The sequence below is a fragment of the Stegastes partitus genome, unplaced genomic scaffold (genome assembly GCF_000690725.1).
Source record: "Stegastes partitus isolate 25-593 unplaced genomic scaffold, Stegastes_partitus-1.0.2 Scaffold7, whole genome shotgun sequence".
NCBI lineage: Eukaryota > Metazoa > Chordata > Actinopteri > Pomacentridae > Stegastes > Stegastes partitus.
The window spans coordinates 61,897-89,138 of NW_007577738.1; the positions used below are offsets into that span (position 1 = coordinate 61,897).

Sequence of the window (27,242 nt, forward strand, 5' to 3'; positions counted from 1 at the left end):
CAGGTAACAAAGACTCAAAACAATTAGTCAACCAACCTCTAGTGTCATCTTGTGATAAAAAACCATGAAAAAAAAAAAAAAGAGGTCACGAGTCACTGTACGCTCAAAAATGTGTCCAGTCGGCATTTTAAAAGCAGTAAGTGACAGAGACTCATTCACTGCAACTCTCAAACAGAAAAAACAGGAAAAACAACAGCAGAATAGGAAATGCAGTTTTTTTTCTGTATACTTTAATACAACATTGAAACCAAACGAATTTTGGAATCAGTACCTGTACATTCAGAACATGTCTAAAAAACAAAAAAAACCTTCGCATTGAGGACATCATTAGGTGTTAAAAGAGACAAACATCTGAACAAAGGCGGAAAAACTACAAGACTACCGAGATTTGTCTCTGCTGAGAAGAACTTAGGCAACGGTAGTGAGGGATTTCAATGTGTCTTAGGTCATAAAGGGTCTTATTTTGAGAGCATAGTGTAACACATGCCAGTGTGTGTGCACCCCTGAACTTTTTTTGCAAGCAGTATTCATGTTAAGTATGTTAAATCCTATATCTTATACGTGGCATCTTAAGAAAAATGGTGACGTTAAAATGAAGTACTTTGAGTTATCACAGCACACACTCTTCTGTAGTCTGGAAAACATAGGAAACCTGATTTCCCACATTCTGCACGAAAATGTTTCTTATTATTATTATCATTATCATCATATAGAAGCTATTAGTTTATAACAAAGGGTCAGCTGTCTATGTCGCTAAAAACAGATGGCAGTATCCAGAAAGTTTTATATGTAAAGTGACAGTATACAGTAGGCTGCACTGATAGTTTAATTAGAATTAGATTTGGTCTAAATCTGTCAATTCGCCATCAGCAGACATTGCAGTGTCCCAGTGTTATTTTTAACTAAGATCACAAATATGCAGTAGCACCCCGAGTTTAGCTGTGTTGCAAAGAGGAGGTGCCATGTCTCCTGTCTCCTGTAGCTGAGAGGCTGACAGGATAACAGAGTGAGGCACAGTCCTGAGGCTTAAGTAGCCTTTTAGAACTCTGTAAGAAAAACATCCATGTATTGAACACAGCCTGTGTCGTCTGAAGTGAAAATGCACTGATGCAAGAGATGGAAAAATCAGAACTGCATGTACTGGGAAATCCATGACAGAGAACTTCGCTGAACTATTAGTCACACATTACACATAACGCCAGCCAAGCAAGTAAACCCATCTAAACAATGCCTCTGTACAAACTACGTTTTACCATTGCTACACTTTCAGTGTTTCTACATAAAAAATTAAATACAAATACTTCCTTTTGTAAAATATCCATCAGAAAAAGCAATCAGTAAAAAGTCTTGGGGTGTACAAACATCTGCATGTGTACATATATTTTAAGCCTTTCTGGTGCGATGGACAGAAACGTATTTATTTTAATTAGCTAATGCCTTTATATTCACTCACAGACAGACCCACAGATAGTCAAAGGTTCACGTGTTTTGTTCAGGTTAATGTATAAAATAACAGCCTCTAATTTCAAAGAAATGTTTTCAGTTCACACTGAAATGTCCGTTGCTCAGTATGAGCAGTGATTAATGGCTACAGGAATGTGATGCAGCACTCGGCAGCAGAGCTGTTCTCATGCTTCATCCAGGTTCTGACGTCGGTGAAGGGAAAGTATCAGATCTCTGATTTCATCTCGTTTCCTTCGAACCTGCTGCCGTGGGAACCATCGCTGTAGATGTAGGGGGAGGTCAAAGTGCACCACAGGGTCCTGCAAGCGGAAGCAGAATCACTTACTTATTTTATGAACATGGCTTAAAAACGGTTATATGAGTTTTAACTCCAGAATTCCAAGCAGCTTCTGTGTCTGTTGCTCCTGTAACATTTTTACTCACTGTGGGCTCATTTTTCACTGTAATATAAAGTCATGCAGCGCATGGAAACAGAGCAACCGTGGCAAGAAGTAGATAGAACTCAAAAGCTTCTTCTTTGCAATAGAAAAATGGATCATATTATACAAAAAAGGAAAAATTAAGTTCAATTTCTTTGATTATTTACTTTTACAATAATTGGAAAAAACATCAATCAACATGTGCAGCATCCTTCCAGGTGCCCACAGGTGTCACCCATACTGGGGAAAAACTGGGACTCTACTATAGATATTTTACTACTCACGTGTTTATTTCATTTTCATGAATATTTGTCAAATGACTGTTAGTTGCAGCTGAGTCACTACTGGTTGTAAAGTAGAGCCAAGGAGTGCTGAATTCTTTCTGTTTTTTGCAGAATCAGGCTCAAGCAAATGGTTCATTTTTTGGCAAATTTGAGGCACACAGGACAAATTGATTTGGAAACGGTATTGTGCTTTTAAGTGTAGATTTGGTTACGTTTTCCGATGTAACAGCACGTAACAGCAGAGTAGCTCCAGGACCATCAGAATATTGAACATCTGACAATTTTTGCTTTTCCTACAGTTTCTGCTTCTGATAAATGGGTCACTGCGGTTTATTTAGAGCAGGGATCTCCAACTCCGGTCCTCGTGAGCTCCAGTCCTGCAGGTTTCAGATGTTTCCATACTGCAACACACCTGACTCAAATTAATGGATCTCCAACAGTGTGTTGTCAAGTTCTACACAAGTCTGTTAATGATCACGAAGACCGGAGCTGGAGATCCCTGATTTAGAGATATGTCTTTTAAACCTGCTGGCGGGTTCTGGGATTCAGCAGGTTAAACCAAACACGAAAATGTAAAGCTGTTGCAGATCAAATATTACATTTTTTAAAAAACACATTAGAATACAGTGCATACAAAATCTTTACCTTCAAAAAACACTCAACATATTGGAGAAGGTAGAGGCCACAGTCGCTGCTGTTGTCCTGAAGGGGAACTTGGCAGTGTGAGCTTTTCATCTGATCGGGACCAAACTCCCTTGATGAACCACGACGGACCTCCCATTCTGACTGCAAGTACCTGACAGACAAATAGATGTCATTTAAAAACACATAAATAGAAACACAAACACATGCAAACAGGTGGATTTAAAGTGTCATACTTACTCCCTTAAGAGTTTGAATACTCGCTCATGAAGCGACAGTTTGAGGGAATCCATGATCAGGATGCACGGCCTACAGAGAGGAGAGACAAGTCAGTGTGTTCAGCCTTTATCTGGGGTGATTCTCTCCACATTGTCAGGTTAGTGGAAATAATACTGCAAGTCGACTACAATGAATGACCAGAGTGTAAAGTCTGTAATGTAAATAAATCTTTAAAACACACACTACAAATGTCTCTGTATCCTTATCCAATGTGCAAATACAAACACTACAATCCCCCTTTTATAGCTGTGTGCTAAGCTTAAATGGGCATTTTATCTGTTTAACAGCAGTTGCAGTTTCCCACCGATAAAATAAAGTGTGCACACCGACGTGAAAACCGAACTGAAGTGGTCATTCAAGACATGATACACATTCTGATAGCGGGTTTTACTCGCAGTTCATCTCAGCTGCATGTAGACGGTTTTAATATGCCGACACTTTAAGACACTGAACACACCTTTGCACTGCACCGATGGTTTAAGGCGTTTAAGAGCATAGAACTTAAAGACAAGATACCCCGAAGACAGCAGTAAACCAAACAGTCTGCACAAAACACAAATGAACCGAGCATTATGGTGAGAGTGTTTGTGTTTTTTTATGGTTGAATCACACACATATAGTAACTATGGACAAGCAGTGTGACCTTAGACAAACTACAGTCCAGTTTCAGTACACGACAGACAACAAGTAGCTTTATTTTAATTAAAGCATGCAGAAGTGTCTAATTGGCAATAATTCTCACTCGAACAGTTAAGACACTCAAATGCTGCATTTTACCAAAAAGAAAACACTGAGTTGTTTACTCTAAAGTATAAAATAAATATTACTAGAAGGGTACTCGCCAATGCACTATCTCACAATTTTAGCAAAAGAGGTGCAGATCTAAACCAAACTGTAATGGGTTCTTCCTGCACACATGCTCCACCTCTCCAGCACGTTTTTATTAAATTTGGCCAGGTAATTTTTGTGCAGTCTTGCTGACAGAGAGACAGACAGACAGAGTGACTTCGCTGCTAACATACCTCCACCAGAAGATTACAAAAATGTCAGTTAAGACAAGTGAAACATGCTCATAGTTAAATTAGCCACTGAAGTCAGCAGTGCAATTTCAGCTTTAAAAATTGCACAAAGTCCTAATTTTCTGTCAACAGTGCATTGCACTTAAAAACACTTATGCTCAGTGGAAGTTTGACATCTATTAATTGACCGGCACCGTTTGAGCAGAGGACTCACGCTCAACGCATAATTTGAGTTTATTCTAATAGAGTCCAGCTGCCCGGCTTTCGAGGCTAACCCTGCTAGCATGCTATACTTGATGGACAACAACTGGTGCACTGCCAAAACATTCCAGGTAGAGCACATGATTTACAATTTTCGCAGAGCGAGTATGTTTCCATAAATAGACTTCTGACAGTAAGTGTTTGGCTCACAGCGTGTACCAAACCGTGGAAATTTCATACCTCACAGTTTGGAACAAATGCAAGTATCATTATAGCCCTACTATGGACATTTTATCTAAAGGTCTCCTTGTGAAAAACTCCATAAGTTCTCATTTTCATATGTCAAGCGGTTGAACAGTGAGACAAACCTTTTGCAAACTGTCTTTTTCTTGCATGTCAGCTCTGTGCAGTTCTACAAACAAAGACAAAATCAGACAGCAGATTCGCAAGAACAGAAGACAAAAGCAATTAAAAAAATATTGTTATTCTGTGTAAGGAAGAAAAAGAAAACCTATTTCTTACTACTGGACCAGGTGGTGGATCTTTGGTGGATTCCTTTTGGCCATTTTCTAAAACACATGAAACCAAACATTAATATCAGCTTTCCTTAGGTCCAACTGGAAAATCACAACTTTATTCAAATCCTAAAATATGCACAAAAAGTCGAGGAAAGTGACTGTTGTACGCCAAAGGACAGATCACGGCAAAAGAGGCACGGATCTTTTAGTGAAACATACCTGACTCTTTGTCCACAGTGTCACTGCGGCTTAACGTAGGTGGTGTCTCTGCACTTTCATTTAAGCTTTTACATCCCTGGCTCTCCTCTTGATGCAGTGACTCGCTTGTCCCGCTGTGGCTTTTTCCCTTCTGTGAGTCTGAACCAGCCCAGTCTTCCAGTTTAGGCTCATCCATTCCAGGAAAACAAATGACAACTAAATACCAATGAGCCCTAAACAAAGAAAGAGTACATTTGATGTGTTTAACTGCAAACCAGAGGGCTGTACAATCTTTCCATGTATCTTACTTACTCCTGATTGACAGGCACAAACAAGAAGTCCTTTTTGAAGATGTCCACATGCCGTGTCCATGTCTTCACCCGTTGGTGCCGCCTCTGCCTCTGACAGCTGGGTGCACACAAAAATAACAGTTTGTAGTGACTTCATATTAAGTGTTGAACGGTTTTAAGAAGATGGCAGAAAATGGAGGGAAAGCAAATGATGGTTCTTTATCCACAAATTAACTGTTGAAGGCAAAATTAAGCTCATAACTTAGAAGTCACACAATGTTTTGCTTTTCTTATTCTGATAACTGTGTAGATTCTACAGCAAATAAATGTATAATTAAAAAGCATGGTGACGGTACGATGAGTAAAAGTAGTAAAAGTAGTTTCAACAAAGTGCATCTAGTGCATGAAACACTTTAAAAGTTACAGGAATTAAATGAAACTATAAAAACAGAGAGGATTGTCAGATTGTCAACATTTTGACGGTTCTTGAACCTATCATTTGTACCAAATCTGAGCCTCAAATTGTAATATTTCATCAAAATCCCTTTTACTCTACAGCTAAAAAATGCCCCCCCAAAAAACAACAAAAACATTTGTTCTGACAAAATTTTGTAAAAAGCAAAAAATAAAAAAATAAAAATCTGCACTCCTTGGCACAACTGAGAAGCCATCAGTGACTCAGCCACAACCAGTCATCACATGACAGAAATTCAGAGACTTTTCCTCTGAACTGAGCTGAACTGCAGGTTGTGCTTATACAGAGCAGATAGGCAATAAGCACAGAAATCAATTTGAAATATTAGCAGTATAACACACCAACATTATTTAGAGCCACCGTGTTAACACAGTAAAGGGCACCTATGCACCTGCAGGGACTAAGAAAAATGTTGTACATGTTGACTCCAGGTTTATTCAGATTTTGTAAAATAATAGTTAAAGGATCAGAGATGTAAAGATTCCAATCACATGAGCGACAGTCACAGGCATCACTTAAAACCCAGTCAGGTGGGAGAAAGTGAGAACTTTTGCCAGTGTGCAGCTACTTCCTGGTATCAGTGCATATCAGTGCCAACCTGATACGACTTTGTCAACGCTACTTACGAGTCACTGCTGGCACCTTCACTGGCGTTGTCCCTCCGTGTCAGCTGCTTGTAGAAGAAGCTGCTGAAGATGTGTGAGCGCTCGGCCACAGCAGCGGGTGCATCCTGGATTAGGTACCTGATTCACACACACATAAACACAATCAACACTCTGTCCTCCACAAACTCAAAAGGAAACAAAGTCAGCTTAACCCTTTATGGGGCAAGCGGCCATATTTGGTAACTTCCTTGGACGTTCAATATGTCCACCATGTGCCTCTCCTTGAGGTGACAAGAACCATGTGCACTTTGATGTAGTTTATATATTAGTGCCAATATCACTGACTAAATGTCACTAAACAAATGTTCCAGGCACTTTATAAACACTGGTTTGCATTGAACTCTACTTTGATTTATTTTTTGAGATTAGTGCCAAAACCACTAATCCCCAAGAAAAATGTTACTAAATGAACTTGCCAAGCACTTTATAAATACTTTGTTACTAGATAGGCACAAATATTTTCTGCAGTTTGTTACTTTTTCTTTTATTTATTACAAACTCCCTTTTTTAAGCGTAAATGGGCAAGTTACCATATATGGTAACTTTAGCAATCTTGATTTGTAACATTTTTAAAAAAAATGTAAAGTCACAAAAGTAAAAATATCTTGAAATATCCTTCAATAACACCCTCGGGCTGAAGTTTTAATTTTCCAAGTATTTCAAGGAGTGCCCTATAAAGGGTAAATGCCTTGTGTTTACAAATGTGTTACTTACTTGAGGTAAAAGTCAATAATAACATCATTGAGGTACTGGCCACTGTCAAGGCACTGCAGGTCCTCCATTGTTACTGATATTCCTCCTTTTAATGGCGGGGGAGGAAACTGGATCAACCTAAGCAGAAAAGGAGGAGAAAATAGCAAAGCGTTAGTGTAGGATCGATCATATCAGTACCAGCAGCATTTAAGATGCAGCAGTTTCAGGTAGGCTTTAATATATTCTCATCTAAAATTTCAGATTAACACTCCTGACACAATTAAGCCCATAACATTCTTTATTAAGGTTTCTTCTACCAGTGGTACTCATTAAGTAACAGCTGCCTGCCAACTTGTCAGTGTCAGTTCTCCTTTTACCCTTCATTAAAATGATCTAAAAGAGAGTGGCACACAACTTTTGCATTTAAAAAAAAAAAGGGGCTCTGCACCAGAAAATCCAAACTTCAAAACTGAGAAAAAAGAAAACTCACCACTAGTGAAACCCTAATTGTTATAATATCTTTATTCCTGAGAGAGAACTACAGTGGCTGCAAATATCCCCATTTGTAAATCAGACCCTGTTGCACCAGCACCTGTATAAGACGCCGTGTACGGGACAGGGTGGGTTACTTGCCTGCGGGCCAGACCCTGATGTTTATATTTAGTCCAGCTGGAGTCTGGTTTGCACAGCGACACTGAGTACGATCCTTTGGTTCTACGATGGCAAAGTGTGTATGCAGGAGTGGGTTCCACCTTTTTCTTCTGTGGGAGGAAATGCATAACATTGTGTATCTCACCTTCGTCAGGACACAAAATAAATCTAAGGGGTTCCAAGATGATTACGAACAGAGAAAAATGGGTTCTTCTACCAACAATGTTCTTTCCTTTAAATTGTTTTTTTTGTTTGTCAGAATTAGCACATTAGCTTCTGTTTTGAGCCTATAAATGATTAATGTACAGAAATGAAAGATATTCTGATTGAACTAACATCCAGGTTTCACTTTAAAGTGTCACAATCCAAAATAAAGTCACAAACCACTTACGTCAGAGGGATGTTCCGGCTCTTGTTCTTTCTGATCTTCTTTTGGTTTGAGTTGCGTCCCCGTGTCTTGCTCTGGTTTCGTCTCCAGTTTCATCTCCGGCTCCAGCTCCGACTCTAGCTCCGACCCTTTCAGTGATTCAGCCTCTTGCTGGGTGTGTGTTATGAGGGTTTTGTCTCCATCAGACTGTGAACTGCTCTTGTCTTTGCTCGGTTCGGGATCGGTGCTCTTCACACCCAGCATGGAGAGCAGGTGAGAATCCAGTCCAGTTCTTCTAATCAGCTCTATGCTATCATCCAGAGAAAGAACTGGAGAGTCGATGTCCAAACCACCTAATGTGTCTAAATTATCGCTAACAATAGCTTGTCCATTTGCAAGACTATTGAGGCAATCAATGTCCAGTAAAGAGCGCAATAACGCTCCCTCCATTCCCTCCAGAGGACCTTTGAGAGTCAGCAGGATGAAGGGGCTAGCTTTCCCTGTCACAATAAAAACACATCAATATCAAACAGCAGTGAAAATTATGTCACAAATGTACATAACAAAATCTTAACAGCAAAAATAGAAACGCTTGGCAAAGCTGCAAACAGTTCTGTAGAAATCTCTTAAAGATGGACACTTTGTTTGCTCAGACCTTGAACGTTTGTCATTTGGAAAGTGTGTCTCACCAGTGTCTGGGGCCTCATCTTGGTTGACACACAGTTGGCTGAGGTCCTGCTGTAGCGCAGTCGCAGCAGTTTCCGACACGCAAAACAGCAGAACGGCAGGACAGTTCTCCTCGTCATCATGTAAGTGAAACTTCCGCGCCTCCAGTTCCTGCTTCTCCCAAACGCTGTACCTCCTCAGCTCTTTACGTTCGAAGCTCAAGATCTGTGCAAACTGCTCACTAGTGTCTGAGGACAAGAGGAGGTCACGTTAGCATGCTAGCATCAGCAGCTATGATGAACACTGTTATTTCCTCATGTTTACTATTCTAAAACCACTGCTTAACATGAGGTACACAGATACACCTTATACTGTGTTCTCCTGGTGTAGAACTGAAACACATGGGAGCAAACGCATCTAATTACCTTCGATGCTCAAATACTGTCACCCTGACGTCCTGCAGAATTTAAGACAACTTCATGTATAACTGTGAAGGTGTTTTACTGGTCCTGCTGCAGGACTGGGCTGCACCAGCTAATCCCACTGCTCCGTTTGCGTTAAGCCCTTTCTAAGTTCTTATTAGCTACAAGCTATTTTCAAACTAAAATAGGTTACATCATTAAAATATACAAATTGTATTTAGAAAAGTGTGCTGTCCATTTTATAGTCAATCAGTTTTATTAACGAGAGGCCATTGTCGCAGGTTAAGCTGTTAATACACAGTAAACAACCGAATGTAACTACATTTTTAAATGATTTAAAAGTGCATCGTCTTACAGTAACTGCATTTCATCTTAAGTTGAACTGTAGGGTATTTTCTCTTATGGAAAATTATTAACAGGTTAAACAGTTTGCATAGACATAGAACACAGATCTGACGAAGGGAAAGTTCTGGTGTTCACAGATCATTTTATAAGCATCTGATATTTTAGCTTCTGATTTGGGGTTTGTATTTTCAATACAGTCTTTCTGAAGTATTTCTTTTTGATTTTTTTATAAGAAAAAATAATCAGATTATCAACTTAGAAATAAAGAAGTTATTGAGAGGTGATACCATTTTGGCTCATTTGGAACTTAAATGATATTTTACAGGGGATACTCACTTGTGTTGTATTTAACCGATAGCTTTAAACGATTCAGTGATACATTCAATTTAACTGCAGAACCTTTGTGTGTTTAGTATTTATACAGTTTAGACTAAGGGGGGTGTGTTTAATTTACAAAAACCTATCCGTTGTTTTGGAAATGGAAGTGTGTTTGTAAAAATACATTTCAGTTCACAACTTAAATCAAGTGTCAAGGTCAGATGTGCATAATCAACAGTTTTACTTGAACTACTTTTAAATCAAATCCATAAACAAACGTTTTGTCAAAATTCATTTAGCAACAGTTAGTAAACATTTTAGAACTTCTATGTAAGAAGTAGTATTGAGGTACAATCTGTTTTTAGTTATCGGTGCATGAATCTCCACTCTGCAGACACTTACATTATAATCAGTTTAACTTTAAACAAACAAAGATCTGGTGCACCTGGCTCTTAGTGCCTACGGACACTTTTAGAAAACCTTTATACTCTTCTTCTCTGCATGTTTTTTAAAGCTAAAATAATCATGCATTCATTCGTGTAAAAAAAATAAATAAATAAAAACTTGTCCTTGCTGTTTATAAAATGTATCTAAATAAGTGCATTTGCAGAATATTTTACAAACTTGCAAAACTCATATAACAGACATTTCCTTAAAGACACGTAGCTGGGATCAAAGCTCACTGACAAACCACCTCAGTTCCCTGAAGGGAGGATTCACGTGTTCAGAGGTGAAAGTGCACTTGGGAATGAGGGTCTAATCCAAGACCACAAACACACTTAAATAACTGAAATAGACCACTAAGCTGTGAGAGGATGGTGTGCAGACAGCTTGACCAAAAGAAGATGAGATGGCTTCTCTTTGTCTCAGCGTTTATACAACCCAGACCAAAGGTTGCAGACAGCAGCAGCAGCTTATGCTCCTACAAACAGTTTGCTGATAAAGAAATATACTCTTCAGGATTCTTAAGGAAAGACAAGTGTGAAAACAAACTCGGCTGTATCATGAGGTTTCATTTATTCATATGTTCATAATCTACTCTTAATCATTTTCTTATACATTTATGCATGCTTTTGGTATTTGCTGATGTTTTTTTCAGATCAAATTCCCTTCAGCAATGTAAGCATGTGTTATACATAAATCTAAGAACAGGCATGAACTGGAGTGTTTTTGTGCTTTCTGTAAAGTTTGAGAGCAATTTTCCACATCAGGAGTCACAGTGAAGATTATAAAGCTGTTTTGTTTTTTTTGTTTTTTTTTTTAAATCACAGCATTACCTGTCAGTGGTATGATGATTCTGTCTTCCGCGATCTGAAATGAGAAAAAGATGCATGACACACTCAAGATTCTGATAAGGATACTAAATGAGAAATGCATGTGTTTGTGGTTTATTTGGGTTACCATAATGCCTCCTTTCGCTTTCCCTTGGAAACCTCCACAATGTAATGTGGAGAAGGTCAACCCCATGCAGGAGTAGTTCACAGAATTTGTCACTGATGACGAAACTGCTCCGGTATCTACTTGCAACACCTGCAACACACAAACATACGCACATATAGATATAGTCTGTTAAAGATGGTGCAGAAAGGGTGGTGTGGCAGCATTATAAAGCATACACAGTGACAACACAGTGACACCCACAACACAAGTAGCCGTGAAGCCACTTTGGAAAGGCTTAGGAAAAAAAATCATCATTTTGGCACCATCTAGTGGTGGTGATAAGAACAACACTGTGGCTGACCATACAGGTAAATTATCTAATGAAAAACATTTCAATTAAGAATGTTTTTTAATGAAAAAAATAGTCAGCCAAAAATGAGTTAAACAATTTGGATTACAACCTGGTTACAGCAAGCAACTTGGTTGTTTCTTCTGTCGATTAAACGCACAATAAAAAGAATCCTACGTGACACTCCACAAACAAACTGTGGCATAATCTTGGTAATTTAGTTTCATTCACAGAGGAGCTTTTGGTTCTTTTGCTTTTGCAAGCAGCTCTTTTTTCGTGGCATGCTCTGCAGAACTGTTTAAAACTGAATCCTTTCTTCAGGCTGTTCGTTGACTGTGATCTAGGTTTGATGTATTTTTTTAAGCTTGTCTGTCAGTCATGTGAAAGGTTGTGATACTTTGGATGAATGCTGCACTGGTAGAATCGATCCAGTAGTTTTAATGATTTTTGTTGTCTGATCACAAAAGTTTGTGACAGAACGTTCTGCAGACAAGTGAACTAAAGCTAATAAAATGTTGCGTTGGTTAAGAATGAACAGAAATCTTTTTTTAAATCATATTTTAAGATCCAATCTGCTCTCCCGTCACAGATTGAAGACTGAGGGCTCTTATTTGTTTCATTCATTTAGCAGGTGGTGCTGGACACCCTGGGGTGAAATAAAACCTTAGGCCTTCACGTAATGTCTCCATAACACCCTTTGTGATGTCATGTTAATCGGGGCATTAACTCAGCTCAGTAGAGAAAGCTGTCTGAGGGTTGTTTTCCCCGTTTACCATAAAAGTGAAACAATTGTATAAATTATTGTTATGAAATACACTTCTAAAGTATTGAACCAATATGGATTGACTGACTCCACCAACCTGCATGTCCTGTATGTGAGACGCTCGTTGTTGTTGTTGTTGTTTGGCCACAGCTTTCACTGAGGACTGTCCCTGTATTACTGTGTCTTTCAGTGTACGGACTGCTTGAGAAACAACACCACTCTCCTCATCATCACTGGACAGCACAACTGAAAAACAAACATAAACACAGCATTAGGATAGTGTGACTTTTTTTTTCTTGGGAATAATGCTGCTTTGCGTCTCTCAGAGTTAAAGACCCTCTCAATCACATACATGGCCCTTATTTGACAGCACATAGATTTCATGTAATGGGCTTTAAAGCACAGTAAGGACAGTAGTAATCCCAGGAAGACACATTGGTAAACAGAGCTACTTAGACCCACAAGCTGAAAAAACAAAACACTCAAGACAAGCCAACAAAATGGCTGAAACCCCAAACAATATCTGATAAAGAGAAAAAGGGTAAAATATTGACAAATTATTCAATTTCACACAAACAAGTTTTGACAAAAGTTGGCTACGAGACAAGCGGACAACACGATGTGACAAAAGTACCACAGTTACACAATGTAAGAAAAACTGAACAATCCCTATTAACTGATGAAGACCATGAGATGCAGGTTACAGAAACACAAACAGCTGAAGAACTGACTCTGAGTTAAGAGGTTTTTTGCCAAACTATCGTTTCCAAGGTAAGAATGTACTTTCTTCTTGATTTGCAGTCGTTTAAGAAACAACTTATTTTACCCGTTCCCAACACATAGTGCTACAGAACACAGCATCCCCATGTTTGCTAGGGCTGTATATGATCCACTGTTTGAGACACTAAAACCTGCCTAATATCACCCACAGCGATTGCTACCATGCAGAAAATGAATTAAAAAAATTAGAGCAACCTGTGCATTTACAGTCATATTTGCTCACCAAACGTATAAACTAACTAATGCAGCCTGACTGATCAAATGCTAGCCAGTCACAGACATAAATGTATTGGCATATAAGTAAGTGAATACATTTTCCAAGAAACAACATCGCTGTAACATAAATTAAATAAAGTAGTCCTACTCAAAAGCTCATTGGTAAACTCTTACAAATGAGTTCACACTTTGGCTTTTGGTGTTTCTGCTCTGTGTTCATCCAGCAAATAACTATCAGCCAATAAGTAGTTAAAAGATTTCCTTAAAACTCCCATGAGTTCATATCCATATTGGCCTCAAAACTTTAGCATAGTTTCAGCTCTACTAATAATGTACTATTTACAGTGAGCACACAGTTGGTTTCTATCCATGACTTGGGTTTTAGGTGTATGAATTGTCTGATTTTGTGTTCTGATGCATTTAAATGTCTTCTCTACAAACACATTCAGAAACAGTGAGCAGATACGGCACGCTTTCAAATCGAGATGCTTCCTGGGGTATTTGTTAAAGTGTTGATATAAGGCTCACACACAAAAATAATATTTAGATTTTCCTAGGCACCATTTCTCAGTGACAGAAAAAAAATACCGTAGAATAAAGCTACTAGGTTTGGAAGTAAATCTGCCGTTACTGCCATGTTGTTGTACTCACTGGGTTCAGCAGGGCTGGCTTGAGCTGTGTTGTCGTGACTCGGGCTGATGACTGGGACCAAAATGTTTGTTCTATCATCTCCTCCCACCGTGAACTGTACAATGCAGCGGTCCAGGTTCTCCAAATCTACATCTTCCTCACTTTGCTCCTGACAAACACTTGAAGGTACCGGTCCTCCATTTCTTCCGTCTTCTCCTGTGAGGCGAAGCACACTCTCACGGTGGCGTTTGGGGCTGCCCGTTCCATTGCACTGTGACCCCGAATCTTTCCTTCTCCTCTTCTGTTGAGACATCACAGCATGCAAAGCATTTACCAAACAACTCAGAGAGAAATGTTTAAGTACAATAAGGATGTGAAGATTTTAAAGACATGTCTTGAAAACATGGTATTTTAGCTCTTTCCAGCTACGGAATAACAATTAGTGAGCTTTTATCGTGTGAACCAGAAAACCTACCAGAAGGTTTGAAAGCAACGTTGTCTTTAAAAAAAAAAAAATGCATTTTTTTCAGAGACAGAAACTGTTAAAACTCCCCACAATTGTTGAATTTTCAACTGTCTGATAGTCTCTGAACTACTCATTTGTGATGTGCTGCTCCAATAGGAAAATTATTTCATCAAAATCACTTTATTCTACATCCATCCATTATCTATACACCGCTTAATCCTCATTAGGGTCGCGGGGGGGCTGGAGTCTATCCCAGCTGACTTAGGGCAAAGGCAGGGGACACCCTGGACAGGTCACCAGTCTATCACAGGGCCACACTTAGAGACAGACAACCAAGCACACTCACATTCACACCTACGGACAATTTAGAATCACCTCAACATGTTTTTGGACTGTGTGGGAGGAAGCCGGAGAACCCGGAGAGAACCCACGCTGCACGGGGAGAACATGCAAACTCCACGCAGAAAGATTCCGGTGCCCCCACCAGGACGCGAACCGGCAACCTTCTTGCTGCGAGGCAACAGTGCTACCAACTGCGCCACCCTGCAGCCCCCTTTATTCTACATGTCTCACTTATTTTTATTTTTTTTAAATCAACAGAAATGACTCACTACCTCTAAACCAGATTGTGTGAAAAAGAAAGAATCCGGTGCTCATCGTGTAACAATGAAGCCATTAGTGACTCAGCTGTGACTGACAATCGCATGACAAAAATTCTGAGACTTTTTTTTTTTGCTCAACTGAAGGCTGTGTTTACACAGAATAGACAGGAGACAAGTATGGATGCAAATTTTATTTTGTGTACTTTTCCAAATAACTTGTATACGGGCAATACACACTTTAACTTAAGCACCTTAACGTCAGCAAATCAAACTCCAATAGTTCAAATCTAGCAATTACAATCATACACTTTGTATTACTGATTGACTGATTGTATTGTATTTGTGTATTTTAAAGCCTTGTGCGTTAATTTTTTTTAGTCTATGACCCACCAAGGGACAACAGATGCAAACTAGCATTTATGCTAACTCTGGCAAATTTACATGTATTTTTTTACGTTTGTTCATTAACGTGCACTGTCCATTTTAAATAAATAAAAATAAATTAATTAATTTTAAAAGTGTAAGTCGTAAAATATTAGTAGAATGTAGAGTCTCCATTTGTTATAATTTTCACTTGGAAAAAATGTTACACAAGTTAACTCAAATTTTTCTAAAAGTTTGTAAAAAGAGTAATCAAAGACATCCGTTGGCATAGTGCACAAAAGACATTTTTGAGTTGACTCTACTTCTATGGTTGGACTGTTTCCATAGAGGTGCAGGACTTCATATTGCAGTGAAAAATGAGCGTACAGCGAGTAAAAACGTGACAGGAACAAAAAACACCCAGACATCGATTTGGGTACAGAGGGTTAAAGATGTTGGTAAGCGGGTCTTGTTTCCTCTGGACACATCCTGGCTAGCTTTTGCCCTTTTTCCAGTCTTTGTGCTAATTGAACTGGCTGTAGCTTTATAGTCATTGGCGTGAAATGGAATTGGAATTGATCACCTCACGGAACTCTCGCTACGAAACAAACAAAAAATAAATCAGCAATGACAAGGTGTAAATCTGGTCAATTCGCAAGCTGCATGTAAAGCATTTTGCTGGACACGCACACTTTAATAGGCATGGATGAAACCTGAGAAGGCTGTGGCCTAGGAAGACAAACATCCTGACTTTTTAAGGAAAGGTGATTCAAGGCCTTATTCAAAGCATGAGGCCGACATGGAAAGCTGCCACCGCGACTGCATAATGACGTGCACACCTGGGCTCTAGTTCTACCCCTTCTGCAGTAATCGGTTCGGTATTCATTTGAGTTTTAAAAGCCGTACCCACCAAATTCTGCTGTACGTCTTTTTCTGAATCAGTCCACCTGTCCTTGACGCTAGCTGGGGAGAAGTCGTCACAGCCGTCTTTGTTCTCAGTGGGTTCCCAGCTTACTGACAATCCACAATCTGTATGAGACAAACAAACGCAGAACAAACCTGTGATGCTCAAATAAACACATACAGTGCTGACAATCTACACATGGAATATCATGTCCTCTAAATATGACGAAATGTAAAAAACATATGGCAAAGCTGTAAACGCAGATGTACACTAAAGTAAAAAGCAGAGAAAAATATGTTGTGTTTTGTTTAATAAGACTTTTAATTGTGTCTGAAACTGTTAATAAAACCCTTACATTAAAGGACATTCAGCTTAGGTCAAGGGAGAGTGGAAAAATGAGAAGTGTGACAGAAGTACAATAGAGGAGGAGAGCAGGGAGCGATAACTGCATATGAACTCTTCACGTTTACCCACCGACAACCTCAGCGAATTTGTCGTCTTCTCCGTTGTTCATTCCTAGTATCACTTCCTCAGTGTCTGTGCTTTCTTCGTTGTCCTCTTCTTCATCATTCTTTTGTTGTCCTCTCATGGGCTTTGACCTGAAAAACACTCTGTTTTATTTACGGTGTACAGCTTCAGCAAAGCTACATGACGTAGTGTAAAAACATCCCAAGAGAACAATCTAAAAATTATATTTAAGCACAAAATATTGAAGCTCATAAAAACAAATGCAGAAATTTCTATGTGAACTAGAATCTCGAGTTCGCTGTGTGAGGTATTTTACAAATAAAAAATCATCACATCTTCTGCCTGGAAAATAGCCGACCGAGCCAAACTCCATTAAAAACTCATTCCTCCTTAAACTAATTTAAAACAAATAGATGTAATTAACCTGACAAAAAATACCTCCTGCTGCTTTTGTGGTAATTTTTGTTCTGGTTTGTGTAAAATATTACCTACCGCACTATTCTGAGTTTTGTGTAGCATCATATGTAGAAGAGACAAAGAGACAACTCAATTTCTTATTCAGAATCAAGCCTTTCATGCAAGTAGAAACCATTATCTGACTCATTATTCACAGCTGGGTGCTTAATGGTGTGAGTCTTTTCTATATGATTATTATTAGTAGTATTGCAGAGATTCTGCAGGCTTGTAGGAATAAAACTGAACAGAAGCTGTTACCCAGAAAGACTTCATGCCAAATGTGTCCTTCATAAAAACAAAAAGGAAAAAGGGAAGAAAAAAAAGGGAAAGTTCTACAAACATCCACAAATGTCTCCTCTTTTCTCTGTGAAACGTTTAATCCCCCCTCCACTCAAAAATGTGTTCTGCTTATTGTTACTTCATTTAAATGTTTGACCTTCGCTGTGCAGAGTTTGGCATCTGAAGGATGTTTTCACATTCATCTGGTGAAGGAGAAAAGTTTCCCTGCGCCCACCTTAAATCTGATATTGGACGTGTTTGTACAGGCAGGATTTTGTGGAATCTAGTTTAGAAGACGATCACGTCCAAAACTCAACTCGCACCTGTGTCATGGGGAAACTTAAAACCTCCAGTACATCAAAAATGGACTTCTCAGTAAATTACAAAACATTTTTTTCTTTAACCGATTCAGAGATTCTGTATAAATACAAGGATGAAAGAGGTTTCTACATATTCGCTAAAGGTTGTTGTAGAAAAAAAAACATGTCAGACTAGACAGATTATTATTCCCAGCAGAGTATTTTTATGTCTTAAAACATGTCTGGATGCTTCATTAAGAACAGGGGTCGGCAACCTTAAACACTCAGAGAGCTATTTGGACCAGTTTCCCACAAAAAGGATAACACTGGGAGCCACAAAACACTTTTGACATCTAAAATGAAGATAAAACTGCATTTATCATTTTTACCTTTATGCTATGTATCAAAAAAAACTATAGTGTTGCATTTATGAAATCAATGAACTGCTACAGAGAAAACTACATTTTATTTCTGCAACAAAAACGTTTTGAACTCTGAAAAAAAAGACTCCGGGTTGAAAGTTACTTTGAAATAAAATACTCTAATAGTCTATTTGAGTCCTCCACGTATATATGAAATAAAAAGTCGAACTTAAATCATCCACCTGCAGCAAAGTAAAACAGCGTGTGGTTGTCCTGCTGCCTGCAGCTGGGACTGCTGACCAAACTCCTGACCACCTGTGAGCGCTTTGGGACGGGAGGAGCTCACGGCAGCACCCACTGCTCGCTGAGCACAGTAACTACAAAACGATATGTGTTTTCACGCCAGAGCCTCCAAAACACCAGAAAAGTCTCCAGTAACACCAGAAGTCGCCAGATTTAGTGTCACTAGTCGCTTTTGACAAAAAAAAAAGTGGCAAAGAGGATTTGGAAAGTCACCAGATTTAGTGAGAAAGCAACTAAGGTGGCAACACTGTGCATGCCGGCGGGTGTCGCACATCGGCGGTTGTGACGTATATTTTGAGCGACAAAAAAAATAAATGTAAACATTAAATGTTTTATTTTAATGTTACAATATCACCATAATCTTCAAATGTAGAATTGCATTTTAAAAACTATTAAACTAAAATAAAATCAATTTAACTTTTTTAACTGGTTGCCTGACAATCTGAAGATCATGACATGATGACAACAGTCCATCATAATGCACATAACTAACCACAAAACCCTTCAACTAAAAAGTGAGATACACATTAACTGTGCTGGTAAACAGATTTTGTTTCCTTTGAATATAGTCCGGCGACATTCCAGTCTTTGGTCCAAGTCAACTGGCTGCAGCTTTACACTGGAGCTCATTTCCAAAATCTTCAGATAATTCCTTTACCAATGTTTTCCTACCTTTGAGAGGATGTGGGGGTGGTCTTCTGGTTTCGTTTAGGGGTTTCACTCTTGTTCTTATTATTTTTGGTCTCCCTCTGACTGGTCTTAGTGTCTCTGCAGGTCAGAGGTACCTCTTTGTTCCGAACACTCTCCCTCCGCGTACTTAGTCCTCTGTTGCTCATCATATGGCTCTTTTTTATCCTGTCTATGTAAGCCTGGCCCGGTTCTGTCTTTAGGACATCTGTTAAGATCAGAAGGGGTCGCCTCCTAAAAGACAAAACAGAGAAATGTGTCTTCACAACCTTCCCAGATCAGTGTCTCCTCTGCAACATCAAGTCCCATCAAGATATTTTGACTTGCAGCTCATCTCTCATTGCAGATGAGGCTTTCTGTGTACCAGCTGATCAACAGGGAGGGGTTCACTGGTATAGATAAGCCATATGTGCAGTCATGATAAGCTTGGCTTTGAGTCACCGAGTTCAGAAGCAACATGCTCTTTAAGTAAAGCAACATGACGCAGTGTGAAAAACTATTATTGTACACAAACGCAAGGGGCATGTGTGATTATTTTGGAATAGCAAATGTCTTGAGGTGCCGAAATATTATATTATATTATAGGCCACAACTGCTTAACCACTGATCCATGTTGTGATAAGATGTGGAGGAATAAGTTGTACAACTAACTAGTGTCACGTGCACCATGTTTGTAACTTAAAACCTAGAACTCTCTGTCCCACTTATGCATGAAGCAGCTCCACCTGAAACACACATCAATATTATGTGTAGAAAACCTCTTCAATTTCTTGTTATAAATTATTTCAAAAATATTTCTTTAATTAGACATAAATCCTATTATGGGAAAGATGATCACAAATCCAGATAGAGGTTGCTTTTTCACAGTAAGCTACCTTCCACTGGTCAAAAAGAACAAAATAAACATAATAACAATCATAGTAATATTGAAACACGTTCAAGACATGGTGTGCTTTGTCTTAAATAACCTTTAAACTCTAATTTTGTTAAAGTGCCTGCATATTTTTGCACATGGTCTGGAATATTTCATCTTGTCGATAACTTAACTTACTATTCTAAATCCTTTGCAAGGCTTCAGACTGCAACCAAAATGGTTTCGACCTTTTGTTGAGAGTGTGTGAGGTAAAACTTCAAGTGGTCGCATTTGTGCGAGTGCATTGTGATCATTAAGCTAAACTGGTGTTGCTGTAACCACAGGCAGCTACTGCGTTAACCACAGTGGTGGAAAGTAGTACATTTATAACTTCAGTGTCTCTGTCAGTCTGTCTCTGCATGGTGCGTCAAACAAGCTGTTGTGTGTTAAAAGACTGTGATCTATCCCTGATGTATTGTACATATTGCATACACATTGGGAATTATTTACTGGGAATTTATTTCAGTGTCTTAAAAATTAATAATATTTCCAGTTTGAATATTCAGCTACAGCAGAAATGTTTAAATCCAGTCACTGAACTAGAAAAAACAAATCGAAGGAGCACTGCTGTACATCACCTTATTAACAACTCTTAAATATTAAGTGTGAGGGCCCCATCTTGTGAAAGTTTAAGAAATTGCAACAAATTCCACAGTGAAAGCATCAGATTAAACTCAAAGCCCATTAAACTCAGTGTAAACAACAGCACATATGTGCCATCTTCAGCTGATGGGCAGCACAATAACAGGATGCTGGCTGCTTACCTGGTCATTTCCATTGTGATCATAGCTGCGTGGTTGTCATCAAACGTCGTGGACCCATTTTTATGCCGTACATTACTATGTCTGAACTTGCAACCAGCAAATGCAGTCCAGGAAACCTTTTCCAGAGAAAGAAAACAGTGTTAGTCCTGAGGATAACCTTGAATTACCATTTTATCACCGTAACATGTTTTCATGTGGTCTGACAGTAAGCAAAGACATTTCTGTGTACCTGTCTTTCTAACTTTCCACAGTCTGATGAAAGACATGTCATGGGGATTCTGAGTGGGTTTTCCATCTAAAATTCATACAGCAATTAGTTACGATGCCTGTGTAAAATGTATGAAAGGAAACAACAAAAATCTTATGAACTCTAATATAGAAGTGCAGCAAGAGCAAATAAGCAAAGCTTATTGATCTACAGTTCATCACGTTGTGATTATGTGTTTATATGTAGCAAGCATGTCACAGCAGCTGTTAGTTAAACTTTAGGGCATCAAGTTGGACACGATGAATTCTTAACAAGTGTTATTTCCTGTTTTCTGACATTTTACAGGCGAACCACTTAATAATCAGAAGACAAAGTGGTAATGAAGTAGCTTTGATCATGCAAAAATATACGGTGCATCTGGAAAGTATTCACAGCACTTCACTTTTACCACGTTTTGTTATGTTACAGCCTTATTCTAAAATTGATTAAATTCATTTTTTCCCTCAAAATTCTGCACAAAATACACCATTATGACAACTTGAAAAAAGTTTTTTTGAGATTTTTGCAAATGTATTAAAAATAAAAAACTAAGAAATCATATTTACATAAGTATTAACAGCCTTTGCCATAAAGCTTAGGTGCATCCTGTTTCCACTGATCATCCTTGAGATGTCTCTACAGCCTAACTGGAGTCCACCTGTGGTAAATTCAGTTGACTGGACATGATCTGCAAAGGGACACATCTGTCTATATAAGGTCCCACAGTTAACAGTGAATGTCAGAGCACAAACCGAGCATGAAATCAAAAGAATTGTCTATAGACCTCAGAGACAGGATTGTCTCGAGGTACAAATCTGGGGAAGGATACAGAAAAAATTCTGCTGCTTTGAAGGTCCCAATGAGCACAGTGGCCTCCATCATCCGTAAATGGAAGAAGTTTGGAACCACCAGGACTCTTCCTAGAGCTGGCCGGCCATCTAAACTGAGCAATTTGGGGAGAAGGGCCTTAGTCAGAGATGTGACCAAGAACCTGATGGTCACTCTGTCAGAGCTCCAGCGTTCCTCTGTGGAGAGAGGAGAATCTTCCAGAAGGACATCCATCTCTGCAGCAATCCATCAATCAGGTCTCTATGGTAGAGTAGCCAGACGGAAGTCCCTCCTTAGTAAAAGGCACATGGCAGCCTGCCTAAAGTTTGCCAAAATACACCTGAAGGACTCAGACTATGAGAAACAAAATTCTCTGGTCTGATGAGACAAAGATTGAACTCTTCAGCCTGAATGCCAGGTGTTATGTTTGGAGGAAACAACAACTCTGTGAATGTCCTTGAGTGGCCCAGCCAGAGCCCAGACCTGAATCCATTTGAACATCTCTGGAGAGATCTGAAGATGGCTGTGCAACGACGCTTCCCATCCAACCTCATGGAGCTTGAGAGGTTCTGCAAAGAGGAATGGGCAAAACTGCCCAAAGATGGGTGTGCCAAGCTTGTGGCATCATATTCAAAAAGACTTGAGGCTGTAATTGCTTCCAAAGGTGCATCAACAAAATATTGAGCAAAGGCTGTGAATACTTATGTACATATGATTTATTAGTTTTTAATTTTTAAGAAATTTGCAAAAATCTCAAAAACCTTTTTCAAGTTGTCATAATGATGTATTATAGAATTATGAGGGGAAAATGAATTTAATCCATTTCAGAATAAGGCTGTAACATAACAAACTGCGGTAAAAGTGAAGCGCTGTGAAAACTTTCCAGATGCACTGTACTGATTACAGTTGCCTATGTTAAAGCTGTCATATGTCCTGGCCTTACAGCAGAGAATGTGGTTGGTGAATATCAGAATTCAGCTACGCAGTGATCATAACAGCAAGCCTGCGTGAAAGCAGACCCATTAAAGTATAACAGTTTACAATGAGCTTGTGATCAGTACAAGTGATGATGGCAGCCATAAAGCAAGCAACACGACAGTATCATGCCGAGATAAAATGCAGCTCATGCAGCACACTAAAAGCTCAGAAGATAACAGCTATGCAATGAAAACTGGATAGTTCAGAAACATAGTTAGCATATACCAGGTTATCCTTGTCAACAGAAAAAGGGATAGTTAAGGCTCTTCGTCGCTCCATCATGGTCCACGGTTTGATAAGGCACAGCAAGAACCCTGCAAGAAATATATACAGAGACACAAACAGTATGACACAGTGCTCATAGGTGCAGAATCGTGACATGTAAATCAACAGCTATAGTCTAAAAAAGAACCTGAGTTTAATGTTGTCAGTAAATAATAAATCTCCAGGGTATGTGGCTAATTCAGATTGCTACTACTGGCTCAGTAGTAAGATACTTAACAAAATGCAAATAAAATGTTAACCACCATGACAGAAAGAACATACAGTAGTATATTAGCTTAAACCCTTCATGTAAAAAACTAGGTGGTAACTTAAAGACTTGATTTGGATTTCAAAAAACATGAAAATAATTGCTAAATTATAGCTTTTTGATTGTCATAGTGCCATTAAGCAAGTCAACCTGCCAGAAAAGGATATTTACTGCTATACAAAGTGCTGCATGACAAACCGATACGAGAGAAGTATCACAACATGTTGTTAATTATATTAAATCCTGTACTGATACTTTAGTTGATCAGCAGTGTTTTGCTACAAGCAGCATGTCTGATGACATATGTCGACGTGCCACAGTGAGACGGTGGAGAGACAGTGGTGTTGCAATGCTCTGCTTCCACTCCCTGCAAGCAAAGTAGGCCTGCCAACTGCGTTTTTTTTTTTGTCCAGCAGCTTTCATAGCTCCAAGACATGGCTGCAAATCCAAGCGTGACGCCGACTGCTGACAGCTTGTATGTACGGCAGACACGTATCACACGCATCACGCAATCAAATTCAAGTCAAACAAGTGTGACTTATTAGGTAACACCACAGGCGATTAGCTTGGCTTTGTTGCATCTTTAACAATGTGGAACGCATTGGTACATGCAAATACGGCCTTTACACTGGTAATGATAACTTCACCTTTGCACACAAGCTGCTAAAAGTCAGATGTTCAGAAGCATGCAGTAACTGCAATAGTAGCTACAATGATCAGCTGATTTCCTGCAGAAAGAGTGAAAGTGGGTGATTAAAATATTCACTAAAGTACTGTTTTAAATAAGCAAATAAACTACTGCTGCACTCCTATCTGCAAGAACTTTTTGTGAGCAGGAATGTGACTTGCAAAGGTGAGAGATGTGTAAAGAACTGATTCTAAAGTACAGTTTGTCCAGTTCTGATTGACTATTACAGTGTATGAAAATGCTTTGGTCCATCAATTCCCTCCTGTTATTGAGTGGCTTTTTTTTTTTTTTTTTTTTTTTTTTTTTTTTTTTTACCTTCTCCACTACCTTTCATTAACATTGTCAAAATATTTCATTTATTTTAATTAACAACAAGAAGTAAGTTCCAAATTCTGTCATTTGTTATTGCATTACTTTTCCTGATGTTTTAGGTTCTTGATGTGGTACAATATTTGGTCAGGCATCATATCAAGATCTGAATCCTGTTATTGTAACAACACTAACACAAAGAGGGAGATCAAAGTAGTTATTAGCAATTAACTGTGTAGTGTTTGGAAGCTGTAACATTGTAAACAAAACTGTAAATACTTTCATTACTTTACTATTTCATAAAAATCTAGATTTGCTACGATTTCCTTTTACTTGTAACACTTGCTTTTTTTTTGTAATTCTGTGGACCTTCTTTTCTTGTAGCCATTGTTTACTGCTCTGCCCCAAAACACCAATCTGATTCCACGTATGTAAACACTTCTTTAGTAGATAAACAGATTTTCCACTTTGCATCAGCATCGAGAGACCAGACCATGCTTCACATGCATGTGAATGTAAAAGCACCAAGTTGCAACTAACCAGAAGTGACCCATTATTTCAATTCAGCAGGCAACACTTGCTAAATGTGTTTCTTGAGTCACTGAAGCTGTTGCATGAACAACAGGTGTACCGCAATTTATTCAAAACAAGCCTTTTGTGTTATAGTCATGCTGCTCTGCAATGACTATGCGTTTGATTTTAAGTTCAATTTCTCTGGATGAACAGAAAGTGAAAAATCTGATTAGCTAGCGCTAGCCGACCAGGCTAGCAACGTTTGTGCTAAACCCATAATGCTAGCTGCACATAGCGGAGCTAAAGCTCACCTCAGGCCAGGCCTCCTGTGAAATTTACACACAGTATCTCTAAAATGGGGACGGCTAGTTTCCCACGAACGCGTCCAGCAGCAGCTTGCAAACACAGAAGGCACACATTTCCCTCTGTCCGACTCTGCACTCAAGAGGCGCTGCAATATTCCGCGGCAACATCCGGCGAGCGCCGGAAGTGCGTTCAAAAACAAGCAAACAAAACCACCGAGAACACGAAGAAGTCACAATTTGTTCCGGGAAGATTTCATTCCTCTATGTGGAGTAAATATTATGTCACAAAGGTAATGCAGCAACACATTAACTGATAATTAATGTAAACTATGGTGAGATGTCAGTCGGAAGAATAATATTTATTTTTCTTTTAAAATATAGAGTTATATTTTAAATATCAGTACAATATGGACACAAGAAGTAAGCTTAAGTGAACACATTTAAAGAGTAATTCAATCATAATTGACTACAAATGTATTATTATAACCCTAAAAAATAAATCCCCGTCTTTGTCAGTCATTTTGATCCATACAATGTTGTTACTTATACACAAAATTAACTTTATTTTCAAATTGATGCTGCTGTGACATTATTTCCGAAATGGTTTTATTATTGCCAGTTCGTTTACAACTGATGAAACAAATATTATATCTCTACTTAGTTTATTCTCATTGATGTTCAAACTCCTCATAAAACGAAGTCAAGATTAGCCTGTGGTAATAAGGAATTCATCGGGGAGGGTTTCTACAAGTGCTACTCATTCACATTTGTCTTATTTCACGTTCAGTAAAAAAGTATTTGTTATTTTTAGTTCAGTTTAATGAAAGTCCTCCATATGGTTCTAATGAAAACTGAAAAAAAAGTTTGCATATGAATATTCATATATATATAGATTTTTTTTTAAACACTAAGGATCATTTTTGCACTGTACTGTCTACATCAATAAACCTAAAAAAAACCAAAAACATTTCTTTTGATTTATTCTCACAAGAAAAAAATATTTCAAAACCACTTAAAGATTAGGACGGCAAGTGTCATGCAGTCACAACACACCCTACCTGAATTGTATAATAAAGTCTGATAGATTTGTTTGGAAATTATTAATGAATCCATAAATTAATAAAGTAAATTACAAATATATATATTAGCTGACATTTTAATGGGTCATAAAAAATATTTGAAAAATTAATATCCATTCAAATATTAATCCTTTAATAAATGATACATGGGACAGCCTGCCAACAACTCACTGTGGCACGTATTTTGCATTTAGAGTAAATTTAAAATCATGGTGTGTGACAATATAATTTATTAAGATAAATGAAGCATGCATTGTTGTGTACTTTACGCATTGTCATCCTTGTTTTAAAGCAATTAACGCATTTTAAATTAGTTAATTTAAAAATGTGTTTTGTGTGTTTTGTGTCTGTCATCACACCTTCAGTTGGATGTCCCTGTAATTTTGAACTGGGTTCAGTTATTATTACTCATTCGTTTATTCAACCTTTGTTTAAACTTGGAATACACTGTTGTACTGACTCCTCTTTTACAATATAGCTGAGTAAAAAAATAAACGTTGCAGGCACACAAACAAGAAATTGCGATAATGAAATAAAAATAATAATACCAATTATTGGGCGTTTGAATCAACAAGTATGAGTTCAGAATACTGAGCTCCTCCTGTGTCATTGTCTGAGTTTATGAATTTTACTTTGTGCTTAAACAAGCTGTGTTAAATTATTACAACACAACAGACAGACTGCAAACCTGAGGGCAGATATTTTAACTTATATGCACCTGTTTTAGTGTCTCTGTGCAAAACAATGCAACCTTTGTCAAGCATGTTATGTGCACTGAACTTGTGGAAACTTTGACAAAAAGAAGATTCAAAAATCAGCAAAATCTGTCTTGGACTTGTGGACAGGTTATTTCTGCTATTCTT

At 38.4% G+C, this 27,242-nt stretch overlaps 1 protein-coding gene across 2 annotated transcripts; it reads right to left on the reverse strand.

Annotated features, from left to right (window-relative positions):
• Window positions 1-208: 208 nt before the first annotated feature.
• LOC103357150 (sentrin-specific protease 7) lies at window positions 209-25,391 on the reverse strand. Of its 2 annotated transcripts, XM_008281577.1 has the most exons (23): window positions 25,307-25,391; window positions 23,179-23,267; window positions 21,130-21,195; window positions 20,901-21,016; window positions 19,209-19,457; window positions 16,844-16,968; window positions 16,376-16,494; window positions 14,056-14,335; window positions 12,506-12,654; window positions 11,318-11,446; window positions 11,194-11,227; window positions 8,855-9,079; window positions 8,190-8,665; window positions 7,781-7,908; window positions 7,169-7,285; window positions 6,416-6,532; window positions 5,337-5,432; window positions 5,046-5,257; window positions 4,831-4,877; window positions 4,677-4,720; window positions 3,050-3,118; window positions 2,813-2,963; window positions 209-1,763 (listed from the first exon to the last, which is right to left on the reverse strand). In XM_008281577.1, the coding sequence occupies exons 2-23, from the start codon at window positions 23,233-23,235 to the stop codon at window positions 1,629-1,631; spliced, it is 3,141 nt and encodes a 1,046-aa protein (XP_008279799.1). In that variant the 5' UTR covers window positions 23,236-23,267; window positions 25,307-25,391; the 3' UTR covers window positions 209-1,628. The 2 variants fall into 2 exon arrangements, with proteins under 2 accessions (XP_008279799.1, XP_008279807.1); XM_008281585.1 differs by lacking the exons at window positions 23,179-23,267; window positions 25,307-25,391 and adding an exon at window positions 21,977-22,124 and having other exon boundaries at window positions 21,130-21,226.
• Window positions 25,392-27,242: the final 1,851 nt, after the last annotated feature.